At 42.9% G+C, this 14,462-nt stretch overlaps 2 protein-coding genes across 3 annotated transcripts in view; one reads left to right on the top strand and one right to left on the bottom strand.

The window, feature by feature from the left end:
- LOC136843705 (uncharacterized) overlaps positions 1–14,462 on the bottom strand; it is a 462,741-nt gene that overhangs the window by 11,055 nt on the left and 437,224 nt on the right. The window lies entirely within an intron of this gene.
- The window catches only part of LOC136843704 (solute carrier organic anion transporter family member 74D-like), a 165,224-nt gene that overhangs the window by 137,465 nt on the left and 13,297 nt on the right, over positions 1–14,462 (top strand). For both annotated transcript variants that reach the window (XM_067112290.1, XM_067112291.1), the window contains one exon: positions 14,199–14,300. In XM_067112290.1, coding sequence (XP_066968391.1) covers positions 14,199–14,300 — 102 coding nt within the window. The remainder of the gene's footprint in view (positions 1–14,198; positions 14,301–14,462) is intronic.

The raw sequence follows: 14,462 nt of genomic DNA, 5'->3' as shown, positions 1-14,462 counted from the left end.
AAATCGCGTGACCTGGCACGTTAGGCGTGATTAATTGTATGGCGAAAAACTGGGAAGTCACCATAGAAAACTTGCTCAGCGGAGACTTAGCGAATGACACGTTCGATGGAGACTCCGCTGACGGCTCTGTAGGTGACTTTACACGATAATTTATAGCCATTAGCAGCTTGAACATTGTTTTCTCAGCTTCAGCTACAACTTGCAGCTTAAATTTAGCAGTATGTTTCCTTGCCGATCTTTTCTCCAAAGCGAATAAAGGTATAATGTAAAAATATGTCCAATTGTACTGAACGTCATTTGTAACACAACTAGTGTCGGGATTTTCTTCGACTTTTATTATTTTTGTTCTGATTGGTGCCCTGATGTTATGGGCCGATGACAAGGCCTTGAGGAGGCGCACTCTCTAAAACTATCTGGGTGGGATTCAATAAAATTTGGTCATCAAATTACAGTTTTATTACAAAAAATAAACATTTAAACCCATTAACAATACTGAACATGAATGAAAGAGCATCACGGGCGGCTGAGCCAATGTGCACTAAGAACCAACACTGATTAATCGTTAATAGCAAATTTCCACTGCACACGCAGTTTCTTACTACTCTCACCAATCCAATTCAAGGAACCTGAAAGCTCTGGGCTTTGTTACTTGGTAGCCCTTAGGGTCTTTGATATCACGTGCTTGAAAGACACTAAGTCCACGACTGGACGAAAAAACACAACAAATCGAGAACTATTTACTCTAAACTACAATTAAATGACATTCTTACACTTGCAGCTTTCGTTTGCTGCGCAAATCAAGTCCCTCATCGCAAGGATGACACATCTATACATGGATAAAGATAACTCACAGTTACTACGGAATTCGACCTGGTATGGCGATGGCTGCCAGAGAATCGAGAGACACACTAAAACATCACGGTACTTACGACGTTCAGGACTAGGGCAGGAGTGAGGCGTCGCTTCGCCCTACTTCAAAAGAAACTTACGCTTTCCCGCATAAACTACAGAATCCTTGTAATTCAGGCGGGAATCATCGGTTATTTAGGCATTACGGAGATCAATGAATCTACTTTACTTGTGAATAGGAAGAATGACAGTTAAGTTATCATCTGGGATCAATGAATTGACTCGAAGTTCTGGCTGAAGGCCGTAATCTGCAAATTCTTGAATGGCTACGGAGTCCTTGGCTCCAAATCTCTACATAGACAATTTAGCTGGTACTAGGGAATAGCAAATCATATTCATTAATGAAAATTCATAGTGTCTTCATTACTATAAGACGCGCTCCTTCCCCTCCAAGCATTTAAGAATTACTTCTTAACTCTGTCGCGTATTGGACAACTTTCTGCACAATGAACTGCCCGCGAGATCCTCAGTTTTGCCCCAATTTAACGCAACACTTGTGAAGTTAAATGGCGGGGACTTCGAATGATCAGTTCGAAATTCCCGACATACTCCACACTGAAGTATGGGGCATTGAAATGCTGGACAATTCAGGAAAGACTGAGCTCGGGGGGGAGTAACCACTCCTACACTACTCAGTCAGGCTCGCTGCGTAGCGCTCCACAGCGACTCTAACAGAGTACACCAAAAAACATGACATGGCAAAAAAAATCACATCAATATCACACCCCGGGGTAATCAATGTCACACATAAACAAAATATCAATGGCAGATATATACATATAAATGTACCCATTCACATAAGGTAGACATGAATCTGCATAGAAACTCAATAGGCAATGAGCCTGCAATAAGATCAAAAGCATAAATGGAAAATCACAATCAAGGAAACATGAATATACACTCTCATAAGGCCATCTGCCTTTAACCTTCTTCATGCAACACGCATGTTATTCTAGGCGACACGTCTTCAATAACAACTCTAGAATGTGTGCAACAAGCATAACCAGTTCGATAGGCCATTCGCCTTTAAGGAAACATAGATCACACTGAATCAGTATGTACTCTTTCACGGGACACATGCCCTCAAAACTCTTTCACTTCTCTTATAAGAGGTACTCATTACTCATATACATTTTGGTAATTTACCTTGAGGGTGGGGCTATCTCCGCTGCACAACGCCGACTTGTTTGCGCAAGAGGGGGCTCCCACTACCTTACGCTGACCCGACGCACTTCCATCCTCCGAGGATTCAACTCACCTACACTTACTTGGGTCCACCCTCCCTGCCTACTAGAATAAGGGACCTTCCCGTTTTCTTTCTTCTGTTTCTAGCTATAACTTAGATATAGTCGCTTTCCATTAAGCGCTTCATTAACTCGTGCTGCTTAGCAGCAGCCTTTCTCAAAGGGCGTGTGGAACGTCTTTGTCCGCCTAACTGAACGTCAACATCACTACCACTCGATACCTCAGTATCATTCACTTCAGCACTCTCACTTACAGCACTGGTATCGCTCGAATCGTTACCAATATCGTCAGTGTCTTCTACGTCACTCAAGACCTTTGTGGCTGGTTGTTCGGATGTTGCAGCCAGTGCCATCCCTTGGTCGTCCCCAGACGTCACATTTCCTGGAACACCTACTGCTGGGCTGTACGCTCCCTCGTCTCGGACCTCTTCGTTGCCGTCGTCGTCACGCACCATCTCCTCCGTCGCACCATCAACATCGTCACGCCGTTCGTCTCCAACGCCATCATCGTCATCTGAGGGGGCAAGTTCCAGGAAGACCAAGTGGCTGACAGCACGCAGGGACTCAACATCTTCGAACAATACCTTGGCCGAACGCACGACACCGTCGTCGTCCGGGTACGTCTCCACGACGCCTCCAAGGGGCCACGTTGCCCGCTTTTGATTTTCTTGCTTTATTAACACGATGTCTCCGGGGTGTAGCTTGGTGGATTCCCCAGACTGACAATCGTGTCGGGCTCTTAGGGCACTTAGGTACTCATTCCTCCACCTCTCCCGGAAGGCTTTTAAAGTGTCTGTTAGCTTTAGATATCGATCCCTTAGCCTCCGGGAGGTGAAGGTAGCATTAAGGTCTTCATCTGGTAAAACAGGTGCCATTAAGTTAATTAAGTGACCTCGTATTAAATGAGAGGGGGTGAGGACCTCGTCCTCGCACTTGTCACCGCTATACATCAACGGCCTATTATTAACTACCGCCTCCGCCTCTTTCACTAGAGTTAATACGTGGGCCTCCGGCAGATACTTTCTCCCGAGGGCAATCTGAAGGGCACGCCGTAACACCAATCAGACGTTCGAAAAAACCGCCTTTCCACGGCGCACGGGGGGTTTGAAATCGCCATTCTACACCAGTCCTCCGCAGGAACTGCTGGACTTCATCCTCTTCATAAAGTCCCTGAAGGAGGTTGCTGGCCGTCTTGAACGTTTGGTGGTTATCAGAAGTGATTAAGGTCGGGGCTCCATGCGTAGCACTGAATCTTCGAAGAGCTAGAACAAATTCCTCCACTTCCAAGGAGGGGCAGAAATCTAAATACACGGCCCTGGTGGCCATGCACGTCACGAGGAGGATATAGCCTGGTCGTGTTTCTGTTTGTATGGCCGTGGTGTGGTCCACGCCGACTGCGGCAAATGGTTTCCGCAAGGTGATCCTTTCCTTCGGCAGGGGGGTTGGCGGTGGTCGTCTCATCACGGTTGGAAGGCTAGCACGCACTCTGGACACTTCCGTACAACTTTCTTAGCAATAGACCTCAGGCCCGGCGTCCAGCATTTCTGTCGAAAAATCGCCATTAGCGTATTGACATTTCAATGGAGGTGCAAACAATGCAAATACTTTAAGTATGCTCTGACTAAGTGTCCCTTGGCAGGCAAAAGAATTAAATGTTTCATCTCATCAATTTGGGACACTCGTCCCCTAGTGCAAATCAATTTATCTACTATAATTAAATTTAATTGACTCACAAAATTCAGTATCTCACGAGGGGGTCTGACCTCACCCTCCAAATACACTTACACAGTAGGTAAATAGAATCTTTGCTCTAATAAGACAAGAGCTCGAAAAGGATCCCTTTTCACTTTTGCAAACTTTAACACTAATCTGGTTACTCTAATCAAAATTCGGAACTCAACCTCCCTGAGTAGTAGGTCCCATATCCCTCCTGGGGAATAGAGCTTGTTTCTTCCCTCAGTTCCTGCACCCGCTCCACCACGGTTCTGATATTCGTTAGATCTGCCTCTTTGAAAGGAACAGGCTCTCCTGCGATTCTCAAGAACTCTGGACCCTGGCGCCAAAGAGGGTTCTGCTGCAATTGCTGGATTGTTGCACCCCTAGACACGACATCAGCAGGATTCTGTTTGCTGGGCACATACTTCACACTGAAATCACAAATCTGGCGGAGAAAAACAACTTCTGCCACGCGGTTAGATATAAAGATATTTTTGTTGTCCTTGGCATCCGGGGATGCCACCCAGGCTAATGCCACTTTGCTATCTGACCAGATACTAATCTCTTGTGGCTCTATTAGTCCTTTAATCGTTTTCGCTAGCCTACAACCTAGCAGCAAGGCTAAAAGTTCTAATTTAGGGATGGTGATTTTGAGCATCCCTTTCGGAGTGATTCTCATTTTGTTGGTGAGTAATGTTACGTTACCTTCTTTATCTCTGACATACGCTACAGCACCGTATGCCCTACTACTGGCATCGGTGAATATATGGAGTTCGGATCTTCTGACTCCTGCCACTCTAGGAAATGTTAAATCACTGACTGATTTCAACTCTGCTAACAGTTCTCGCGCTTCTTTAGCCTTATCCTTACACAACACGTCATCCCATCCAATTTCTTGTTCCCAAAGTTGTTGGAGAAACAGCTTTCCCCTAACAAATAAAGGACTGACTAGACCTAGCGGATCGTAAATTGACACTAGCAAAGATAGTACCCTACGTTTCGTAGGTACCCATCCCTCCCCCAACTCACGAATCCTCTCACTCTCTTTCACACACAGACAATCGACGTCTCGAGCCCATCTCAGCCCGAGCACGCTCACATTCACAGATTCTTTCCACTCTCTCTCGCTATCGAGGGCTATACTGTTCGTTGCCCACCCTTCTAACGGCATTCTGGCCCTATCCAAAATTGCATGGACAGATTCTTGTTCTTTTTTCATCTCATCCAGACTTTCGAAGGTACTAACATAGTTATCAACGTAAAATGACTTGCTTAATTCAGGTCTTCCTTCTAAACTAAAATGATGACTCAATACTTGTTGTAACAAAAAGGGACTAGCCGTGATGCCGAACACCACGACTCTGAAAGCGAAGGTCAGCGCTCGACCTGCTACCTCTCGCCACAGGAATCTTGTATATCTGGCATCACAGGGATCTAATAGTACTCTATGAAATGCTTTGCTTATGTCTGCAAGCATGGCGTATTTATTCATTCGAAACTTTAGAAGCATATTATAGGCCAACTCTACTAAATTAGGCCCAGGTAACAGGCATTCATTTAAGGATTTATTATTCTTAGCTTTGAATGAGGCATTGAATACGATTCTAAGGGGGGTCGTGCGGCTATCTTTTTTAATGCCGAAATGCGGCATGTAGTATCCTTCTATTTTTGGATCTTTACTTCATATATAAATCCTGCCTCCAGGTATTTGTCGATCACTCCCTGATATTGATTATAGTATTCCTTGTCTTTCTGAAATTTGGTTTGCAGCGAATCCAGCTGTGCTACAGCATTTCTAAAGTTTGTTTCTGGCCTACCTTCTGAACGGAACGGCAAACTTACTTGATATCCCTCAGGCTTCTTCGTTACACTCTGCGAAACCTTTCGCATGGCTTCCGCTTCACGGACAGTGTACTGCTCGGATGGGGCGATGCCTACGGTATCCAAATGCCACCATTCATCAACATCAAATGCAATTGGTTCGCTCGCGACCCTACATACCCTGAGCGTTCTCACATGATCTATCTTGTGACCTTTTAATAGCCACTGTGGCACTCTCCCGTATGGCGACATGCCATTATGGGTCAGAAAAAGACTTATTCCGTCAATCTTTTCTACTCCAATAATGAAATAATTAAAGTAGTCTGCACCCACAAGAATGTGCACGTTTCGTAATTTATCGCTCTTACTGTCAGGATCTGCTAACGTGACTCCCTTCCCTACTAGGTGTTGTCTTACTCTTACATAACCTGCGTTATGAATCGGGGCGTCTACGTTCTCGTGAACAACTAGTTTCATTCGAACAATTCTGTTACCCATCTCTACCCGGCAACTCACAACGTCATACTGGCCACTGATTTCTGCTGAACCAAAGGGGGCAATGTTCAACGCCACTTTGCCTACCACTGGCAGGCCTAACTGCTTTGCAGTTTTAGCGGAGATAAAGCTTCGTTGACTCCCAGTGTCCAAAAACAAGCGAACCCATTTACTCCCCTGCTTGTGATGGATCTCGGCCATGGCCGTTGGCAAAATCGTACAGGGAAGATCTACACTAGATGTTTGGGCTACTTGGCGCTCTTACATGGTTTTGATTCTACTTTCTCTTGGGGTGGACGGGGTTTTCTATCGTGCTGCCTGGGCGTCGCATTTACTACAGGGCAGGAGGTTGTAGCTTGACTGTTACTTACTAAACTGGGATTATTTCGGGACGAAGTGGAGGGAACGGAATGTGCTTTTCTGAAGCTGCTATTATCACAAATGGAAGTATTATGATTATTTCCACAACTTTTACATGAATTGGGGTTAGGGCATCTATCACTACGGTGACCTGACTGAAGGCAATTAAAACACAGGCCCTTCCTTAGTAGAATGTGGCGGCTGGCAGCCACGTCACTTACTCGGCGGCATCCGTGAGGCGGGTGCTGTTCATTGCAAAAGGGACAAGAATTATTCTGCATGGGTTTCGTTTTGGGTCTAACGCTGACATCGTTTTTCTTATCAGATTCTAATTTCTCGCCTCGCTGTAACGTGTCATCTTCCAACATGCGAATTATGAAGTCTATAGCTTCAAAAAATTCTTCTAAACTATAGTCGCATTTTCTGAGGTGTTCGACCACCTTTCGGTAGAGGTTACCTTCTGACAACTTCTGATTGATAAGGCTCATGACCATGCCATGGCCTATATCATTAGTACTGAGCCTCTTTATTTGCTCAATGATCACTGTTAACTCAAATCTGAACTTCTTCAGCTCTACGGGGTTCAACGAGGGTACGAATATGTTGGCAAGTTTTCGATGCAAGATCACAAGCGTTTGGTGTACATTACCATATTGCTTATCCAAGAGATCTAACGCTACCTGGTAATTCGCGGCGGTTACACTTAGGGATTTAACGATCCTAAGCGGATCCCTGCCCAGAGTCCCTAACAAGTAAGTAAATTTGGACACGTCGTCCAAATCTGCCCTTCGATCCACGTGGATCGTGAACAATTCTCTGTAAGAAGCATATTCCTGCACTTCCCCTTCAAAGGTGGGGAGAGGCAGCGGTTTCAATTTGGGGGGGGAAACATTCCCTGTCTGAGTGACTTTCAGTTTATCGATTCGATTCAACAAAAGGGTAGAAGCTCGCACAGCTTCTGCTAAGGCTTGCCTGATTCTGGCATCTAAGCTAGATTCTAACTTTACGACTTGACGTTTGTACAGCTCTCGAAGCTGACCTTCTTCTTGTCTCAACTGCGTGACCAAATTTTGGTACACGCTCTCAGAATATGTTTCTACTAACGCACGCTGTGATTCGGCCAGTAAGTCCGCTGTGAGACTCAGCGATGCCTCGATGTGGACAATCATAGCCACTGCCATTTTGGATAATGTACTCTACTTCTTGGGGGGGCGGGTTATGTAAACTAGGAAACTAGGATTTTTCTTACGTTAGAAAGACGGGGTACAAAGATTAGTGGCACGTGTGGCCAATTGCACATCGGAACAAACTGAGCCTAGTTGTTTTGTCTGTCTCTCTCTCTCCTGATCAATCTCATCAAACGATTGAGGAACGCGTTACGGATTTCTGAATCAAAATGGACTCTGTCCCTTTGTTTGCCTTCAGCGGTAGGCACGGAGTTCATAGGCAAGTGTCGGACTCGCATCGACTTCTTTTGTTGCAGTATTTGGAGATTCTCGCAATAAAGTTCTTTACTTTCGTGACATATTCAACGGAATTGATAGCAAAACGATTATCAGGGAGATACTCTCTGATCTCTGCGTCGCAGATAGCAATGATTTCACAAATTTTCCTCAAGCGTTCGATAAGAGTACGTAAATTATCCCAAACGGTTTTGGGGTGATCGACTGCCAGGTCGTTTCCTCCTATACATAACACGACCAACTCATACTGTCTCTGCCAGAATGATAGACTACTAGCTAAAAATTGACTGACCAGACCTCCTGGCCTTCTATAGATCTCAATCTGGTTATCTGAACACTGGCAGATTCGGTGGGAGCTGACTGTGTCCTATCAGGGCTACCCTATAGACCATACTTTATTGAAATTTCCCTTCAAGCTCTAGAGAGCACTTGTCATCCGGTTCGAAGGACCAAATGTCGGGATTTTCTTCGACTTTTATTATTTTTGTTCTGATTGGTGGCCTGATGTTATGGGCCGATGACAAGGCCTTGAGGAGGCGCACTCTCTAAAACTATCTGGGTGGGATTCAATAAAATTTGGTCATCAAATTACAGTTTTATTACAAAAAATAAACATTTAAACCCATTAACAATACTGAACATGAATGAAAGAGCATCACGGGCGGCTAAGCCAATGTGCACTAAGAGCCAACACTGATTAATCGTTAATAGCAAATTTCCACTGCACACGCAGTTTCTTTTACTCTCACCAATCCAATTCAAGGAACCTGAAAGCTCTCTGGGCTTTGTTACTTGGTAGCCCTTAGGGTCTTTGATATCACGTGCTTGAAAGACACTAAGTCCACGACTGGACGAAAAACACAACAAATCGAGAACTATTTAATCTAAACTACAATTAAATGACATTCTTACACTTGCAGCTTTCGTTTGCTGCGCAAATCAAGTCCCTCATCGCAAGGATGACACATCTATACATGGATAAAGATAACTCACAGTTACTACGGAATTCGACCTGGTATGGCAATGGCTGCCAGAGAATCGAGAGACACTAAAACATCACGGTACTTACGACGTTCAGGACTAGGGCAGGAATGAGGCGTCGCTTTGCCCTACTTCAAAAGAAACTTACGCTTTCCCGTGTAAACTACAGAATCCTTGTAATTCAGGCGGGAATCATCGGTTATTTAGGCATTACAGAGATCAATGAATCTACTTTACTTGTGAATAGGAAGAATGACAGTTAAGTTATCATCTGGGATCAATGAAGTGACTCGAAGTTCTGGCTGAAGGCCGTAATCTGCAAATTTTTGAATGGCTACGGAGTCCTTGGCTCCAAATCTCTACATAGACAATTTAGCTCGTACTAGGGAATAGCAAATCATATTCATTAATGAAAATTCATAGTGTCTTCATTACTATAAGACGCGCTCCTTCCCCTCCAGGCATTTAAGAATTACTTCTTAACTCTGTCGCGTATTGGACAGCTTTCTGCACAATGAACTGCCCGCGAGATTGTCGCGTATTGGACAACTTTCTGCACAATGAACTGCCCGCGAGATCCCTCAGTTTTGCCCCAATTTAACGCAACACTTGTGAAGTTAAATGGCGGGGACTTCGAATGATCAGTTCGAAATTCCCGACAACTAGGGTAATTGTTTAACCGTACGATGGTTGAAATACAAGCAAAACAGTTGTTATCCGATTCAGCCATTAGCAAAACAACAGTTTCTTGTTCGGTTGTTTATGGCTGTGTGCATTTACGCAAGAATATAACGTTACTAACAGTACTTTTATCATTCTCTTTTACTTTTTTAACAAGATGGAATAAAGAGGTGGAGGAAAAGAAGTTGGTCTATTGTAAGTTGGCCTCTCTTGCTGCCTGATTGTACACTGGTGCCTGCGCCCGCACGAAATTTAAAAATATTTTCTAAATATTCAAAATCGAACTATCGTAACTCGAGCACTGCCTGTTCTGATACAAATTTGAGTTTTAGAGTTTACTTACAAACGCACAAAAATCGCAAACGAACACTGACATATTTTAATTTCCTACACAGCGAGAGCAAGTGAGGTCAGCTTATTGAATTGATGTATCTATTCCAGCCTCTTGGGCCAACATATCGTACACCGTATGCTGCCTGATTATATGCTGTTGCCTGCGCCATTTGCGCGTGAAATTTAAAAATACGTAATTTCAAAATATTGTCATATCGATGTTAATTGCTAACCCCATTGTAAAAGCGAATTTTCGTAAAATGAATTATGGTAACTCAAACACTACCTGTAATTGTAATAGCCACAATGCCCTCCTAACTTCTCGAATTCTCTGTGCTTTTTTGGATATGCTTGTCACTACAAAGCCTTAAGATCCAAGTGCAAGAAATTGAAGTGGTTGTGATGTCTGGTAACGAGAAACGAACCCATGTCACCATAATCACAAGGAGGTCATATTGCCAACCTGACTACGAGAAGGATAAAAGTCTATTGCCTCTCATACATACATATACCTGTCGTTTTCAGAGATATTTATTAGAGCAGGAATAAACCTATCCTCACCATCGTAGCCAAGTGGGCTTCAATTTCTTGCACTTGGATCTTAAGGCTTTTTAGTGACAAGCGTATCCAAAAAAAGCGCGAAGAATTCAAGAAGCTAAGAGGGCATTGTGGCTATTACAATTACACACACACACACATATATATCTGTATATATATATATATATATATATATATATATATATATATATATATATATATATATATATATATATATATATATATATATATATATATATATATATATATATATATACACACACACAGTATATATATGACATCATTAGATATCTTTTGTCCATTGAATATTTTTTAAATATCTTTTGTACTCAGAGGTCGTTCCTTGGACAGAAGCAGGGAAGGTTGTGACATTTCCTTAGTTTGTTCTAGGTCCAACTAAGCAGTAGGAATCTGACTATGCCTACAGAATGGTCTTTGAATTTTTAGCTATACAGTATTAGTTTCTGTAAGAACTGTAATAAGCACCGATTGTAGGCCTCTTCTATGACTCAGAAGAGATGCTAGTCTACAACTTCCACTTCCAGGCCTTCAGCCTGGTTTAGCAGGTGTTTTTCTGCAGTATTAGTTGGTTATGAACCCTGGCATCTTTCTTATTTTCTGATTGGAAGAGAGTTACCTATCAAGTTTATAGGATCCAGGAACACTAGGATGTTCCTAGTAGTTCCTTGGTGGCTATAGGAGGACTTATTTTGGGATTTATTGCCTTTGGAAGATCTTTTAAAACTCCCACATGCTGAAATTTCCTAAGTTTCCACATGCTTCAGGTTTTCACGTTGGGTTGGCACTATAAACCATCTCGTGCAAGAATAAGGTTTTTTCAGGTGTGGACTGAGAATCTATCCTCAAGTATACAAGAGGTTCAACTACTAATGTTTCCAGAGGCAGTGGTTAGTTTCTCTCCTCTGCAGTTGGGCTCGAGGTATTCCATGAACATGCACTTCTAGAGACAACTTCGTTAAGCCACTCTAAGTGCTGTTGGGTCCAGTTATTAGAGATTTTAGTTTTATGTTTCTGGCACTTTAGGTAATGCTCAACCAGATGTTGCTTACAACCTGGACCCCGGAGGTCTTTAGATCTGGTGTAATTGAGGTGCCTGGTGCACCATAACTCTCCTTTGGGAGAGTTGATGAAGTTGAGGTTTTGCCTGCAAAGTTGTTCAAAGCACTGAACCCTCTTTTGGCAGCCCTAGCGCCTGTGAAATGGTAAGGGAATTCTAAGGTTTTTTTGCGGAATGCTGGCTTTTGCATTGAAGAGTCCCTGGGTGGAGAGCAAAAACAAAATTTGGGGGCATTTCCCATCTTAGGGTTGCTAAAATTTTTAACTTTACATCATTTTGTGCACAAAGGGGAGCAAACACTACTATGCCTAAATGCATTGCCCAATTTTCGTTGTTTTTTTGGTCAAACTGGTGCATGTAACCTCAATCCTGGATTATTACCTTGCTGGAAGTAATTTATTCATTATGAAAGTTTAAGCATATGTACTCAGCTGCTGAGATCAAGTAATAGCATCGGAATGGGCTGAACATCCCGAGGTTTGCAGCAGACAGTGGGCTGTAGGGATCCCCTTTTATTGACTTGTGTGAGACCAAGTGGAGTTTTGTTTGCCAGTTTATTGTTCACCAGTGCAAGATCTTCTAGATTGGGCAGTCACTAAGCTGTTCCCTGGTCAGGTCTGGACTGCAATGCCTTTCATCCTTTTGCTGTGTTTCGGGAAGTCATCATTGAATTAGGCGACTCTAAGTTTTCTCTTGGCGTTGATGGCCTCAGGTGGCCAAGGAAGGCCGGGTTTCCCGTTTCCTTCAGTGGTGGACAGAAGCAGCCAAGAGAAAGGTTCCATCACAATTCCTCAAGCTGCAGATGACTGTGTGGAGATGGTCCAAGGCTCCTGTGAACTCAAGGCGAGATTGTTCAGGAATGCCTTTATCAGTGCTAAGAGAGACTCCAATAATCGATTTTGCCAACCCCAGTGGTCAATGTATAGGTCATGGTGCCATGTTAAGGGTTTTTTTTTCCAGTACCAGTACCTCTATAAACAACTAGATAAGGTTTCTGTTGTTTCTCAAGCATGAGAAAAACTTTTGGTAGCAACCTTTAAGGCTAAAGGTCTATGCTGGCTTCGGCTACTAGGTTTGTCTGAGGACAAAGATATCTAGATGTCTTTTGAGACGTTAAGGTAGAGTTTCTCAGGTCTCTGGTATGCACTTTATCTTGGATCTGTATGTGGTTCTTCAGTTCATGATGTTGTTGCCCTTTGAACCTTATGGAACAAGCTTCTTTTAGTGAGGTTTCTATGGAAACTCTTCATAGTAGCCGTAGCTACAGCTAAAGAGTGAGATAGCCACAAGCTCTGTCAGTTAAGGTAGGCTTTGCTAAAGACAAGGCAATACTTTTTGCCTTATTTGGGCTAAGAATGGTTTCGTGCTAGGCTGCTACTTACAACAGTCTCTTTGCCTGGCTTGTAATCACTGGGGCCCGAGGAACTTGGCTCCTTTGTGGGTCCAGTAAGAACTTTAAGGATTCTCTAAATTGCAGTAAAGGTAGTAAAGCTGATGTAAAGGATCTATGTATGGTGTTCGGTAGTAAGAGCCTCTGATGAGTAGGAATGTAATGTCCTTTTCATTAGGTTGGTTAAGTCTCAGGCTAATTTGTATTGTTAATGGAAAGTAAGCCACTTGACATGGGAGCAGTGGCTACAAATTTTAAATTTGGGGAGAACTTATCCTTGGATAAGTTACTGAAGTCACTAAGTGGCATGGTAATTCTATATTTGCTGTGATTTATCTTCATGGCATGGAGATTCAATGTGATTATTGAAAAGCATGAACTCCTCTGGTTTGTGCAGGGGATATGTCCTGAAATGATCACTAGCCTTTTTCTGCCTACTACTTTTTAATCCCGGCTGTAGTTTTTGGGAACCTTGGAGGCACTAAACGTTGAGTATAGGAAGTGTACCTTCTCGTGTGTAGGTACCTGTTAGTGATCCATCGTTGGTTCTGCAGGGCACAGTAACCCTACCTCTCCTTCAGCTGGAGGGGGCACCCTCCAAAGAGACCTCAGGTATATTCATGATGAGGTTCTCACACCTGAGTGACAATCCTCCGAAGGTAGCAATAATAGTCGATGAGTTGAATTCATAGGGTAAACAAACACTTGTTTTGTACATAATTTTTTGTTACTACGTAGCCTTTAAGGGGTTAGCTGATTTCCACTTTGCCCACCTCCTTTTTCAAATGTAGGATTCAGGTATATAATGGAGAGGTAACGTTCATATAAAAAATATGAATGCTTAATTTAGTATTAATTTTTTAATACATCCTTCTTCAGTATATAATACCTCCCCACATTCAATGTGGACAAAAGTAGAATGACCTTGGTGGGGATGGGGGAAATAGATAGATAGAAAACTGATGTTCAAAGAAAACCGAGTGCTCTTTTGCAGTCCGTCGAACTCCTGCTGGCCGGTAGTAAAAGTTATATAATGGAGAGGTAAGCATTTAAAATGTAAATACTAAATTAAATATTTATATTTTTTCACTTGCGCATCTATATTGATGGTTGAGTGATTCACAATGGTGACGATAATTAGAAATTTAATTGAAAGACTTTCTTTGCAGACTACTCTTGTCAGTTGTGGCAAAGTACATGTGGTAAACAGGGATTCTGCTGGTTATATAACCTAAACGAGTTTAGGTATATCCTCCATGGTATTCCAGCAGGTAAGGATATATAATGGTCATAAGAATGAGCTGTCAGTTCATGCAAGTGATTGGATCTTTTGTTATTTGTTATATTATAGCTTAATCATTTTTTCACTCAGTCAATTTAGTCTGTGAAGTTTGCACGTAAATGACCTCTTATGTTTGTTCTATCTTAATACT

The sequence above is a fragment of the Macrobrachium rosenbergii genome, chromosome 12 (assembly GCF_040412425.1).
Source record: "Macrobrachium rosenbergii isolate ZJJX-2024 chromosome 12, ASM4041242v1, whole genome shotgun sequence".
Classification (NCBI taxonomy): domain Eukaryota; kingdom Metazoa; phylum Arthropoda; class Malacostraca; order Decapoda; family Palaemonidae; genus Macrobrachium; species Macrobrachium rosenbergii.
This window is presented reverse-complemented; position numbering and strand designations above follow the sequence as displayed.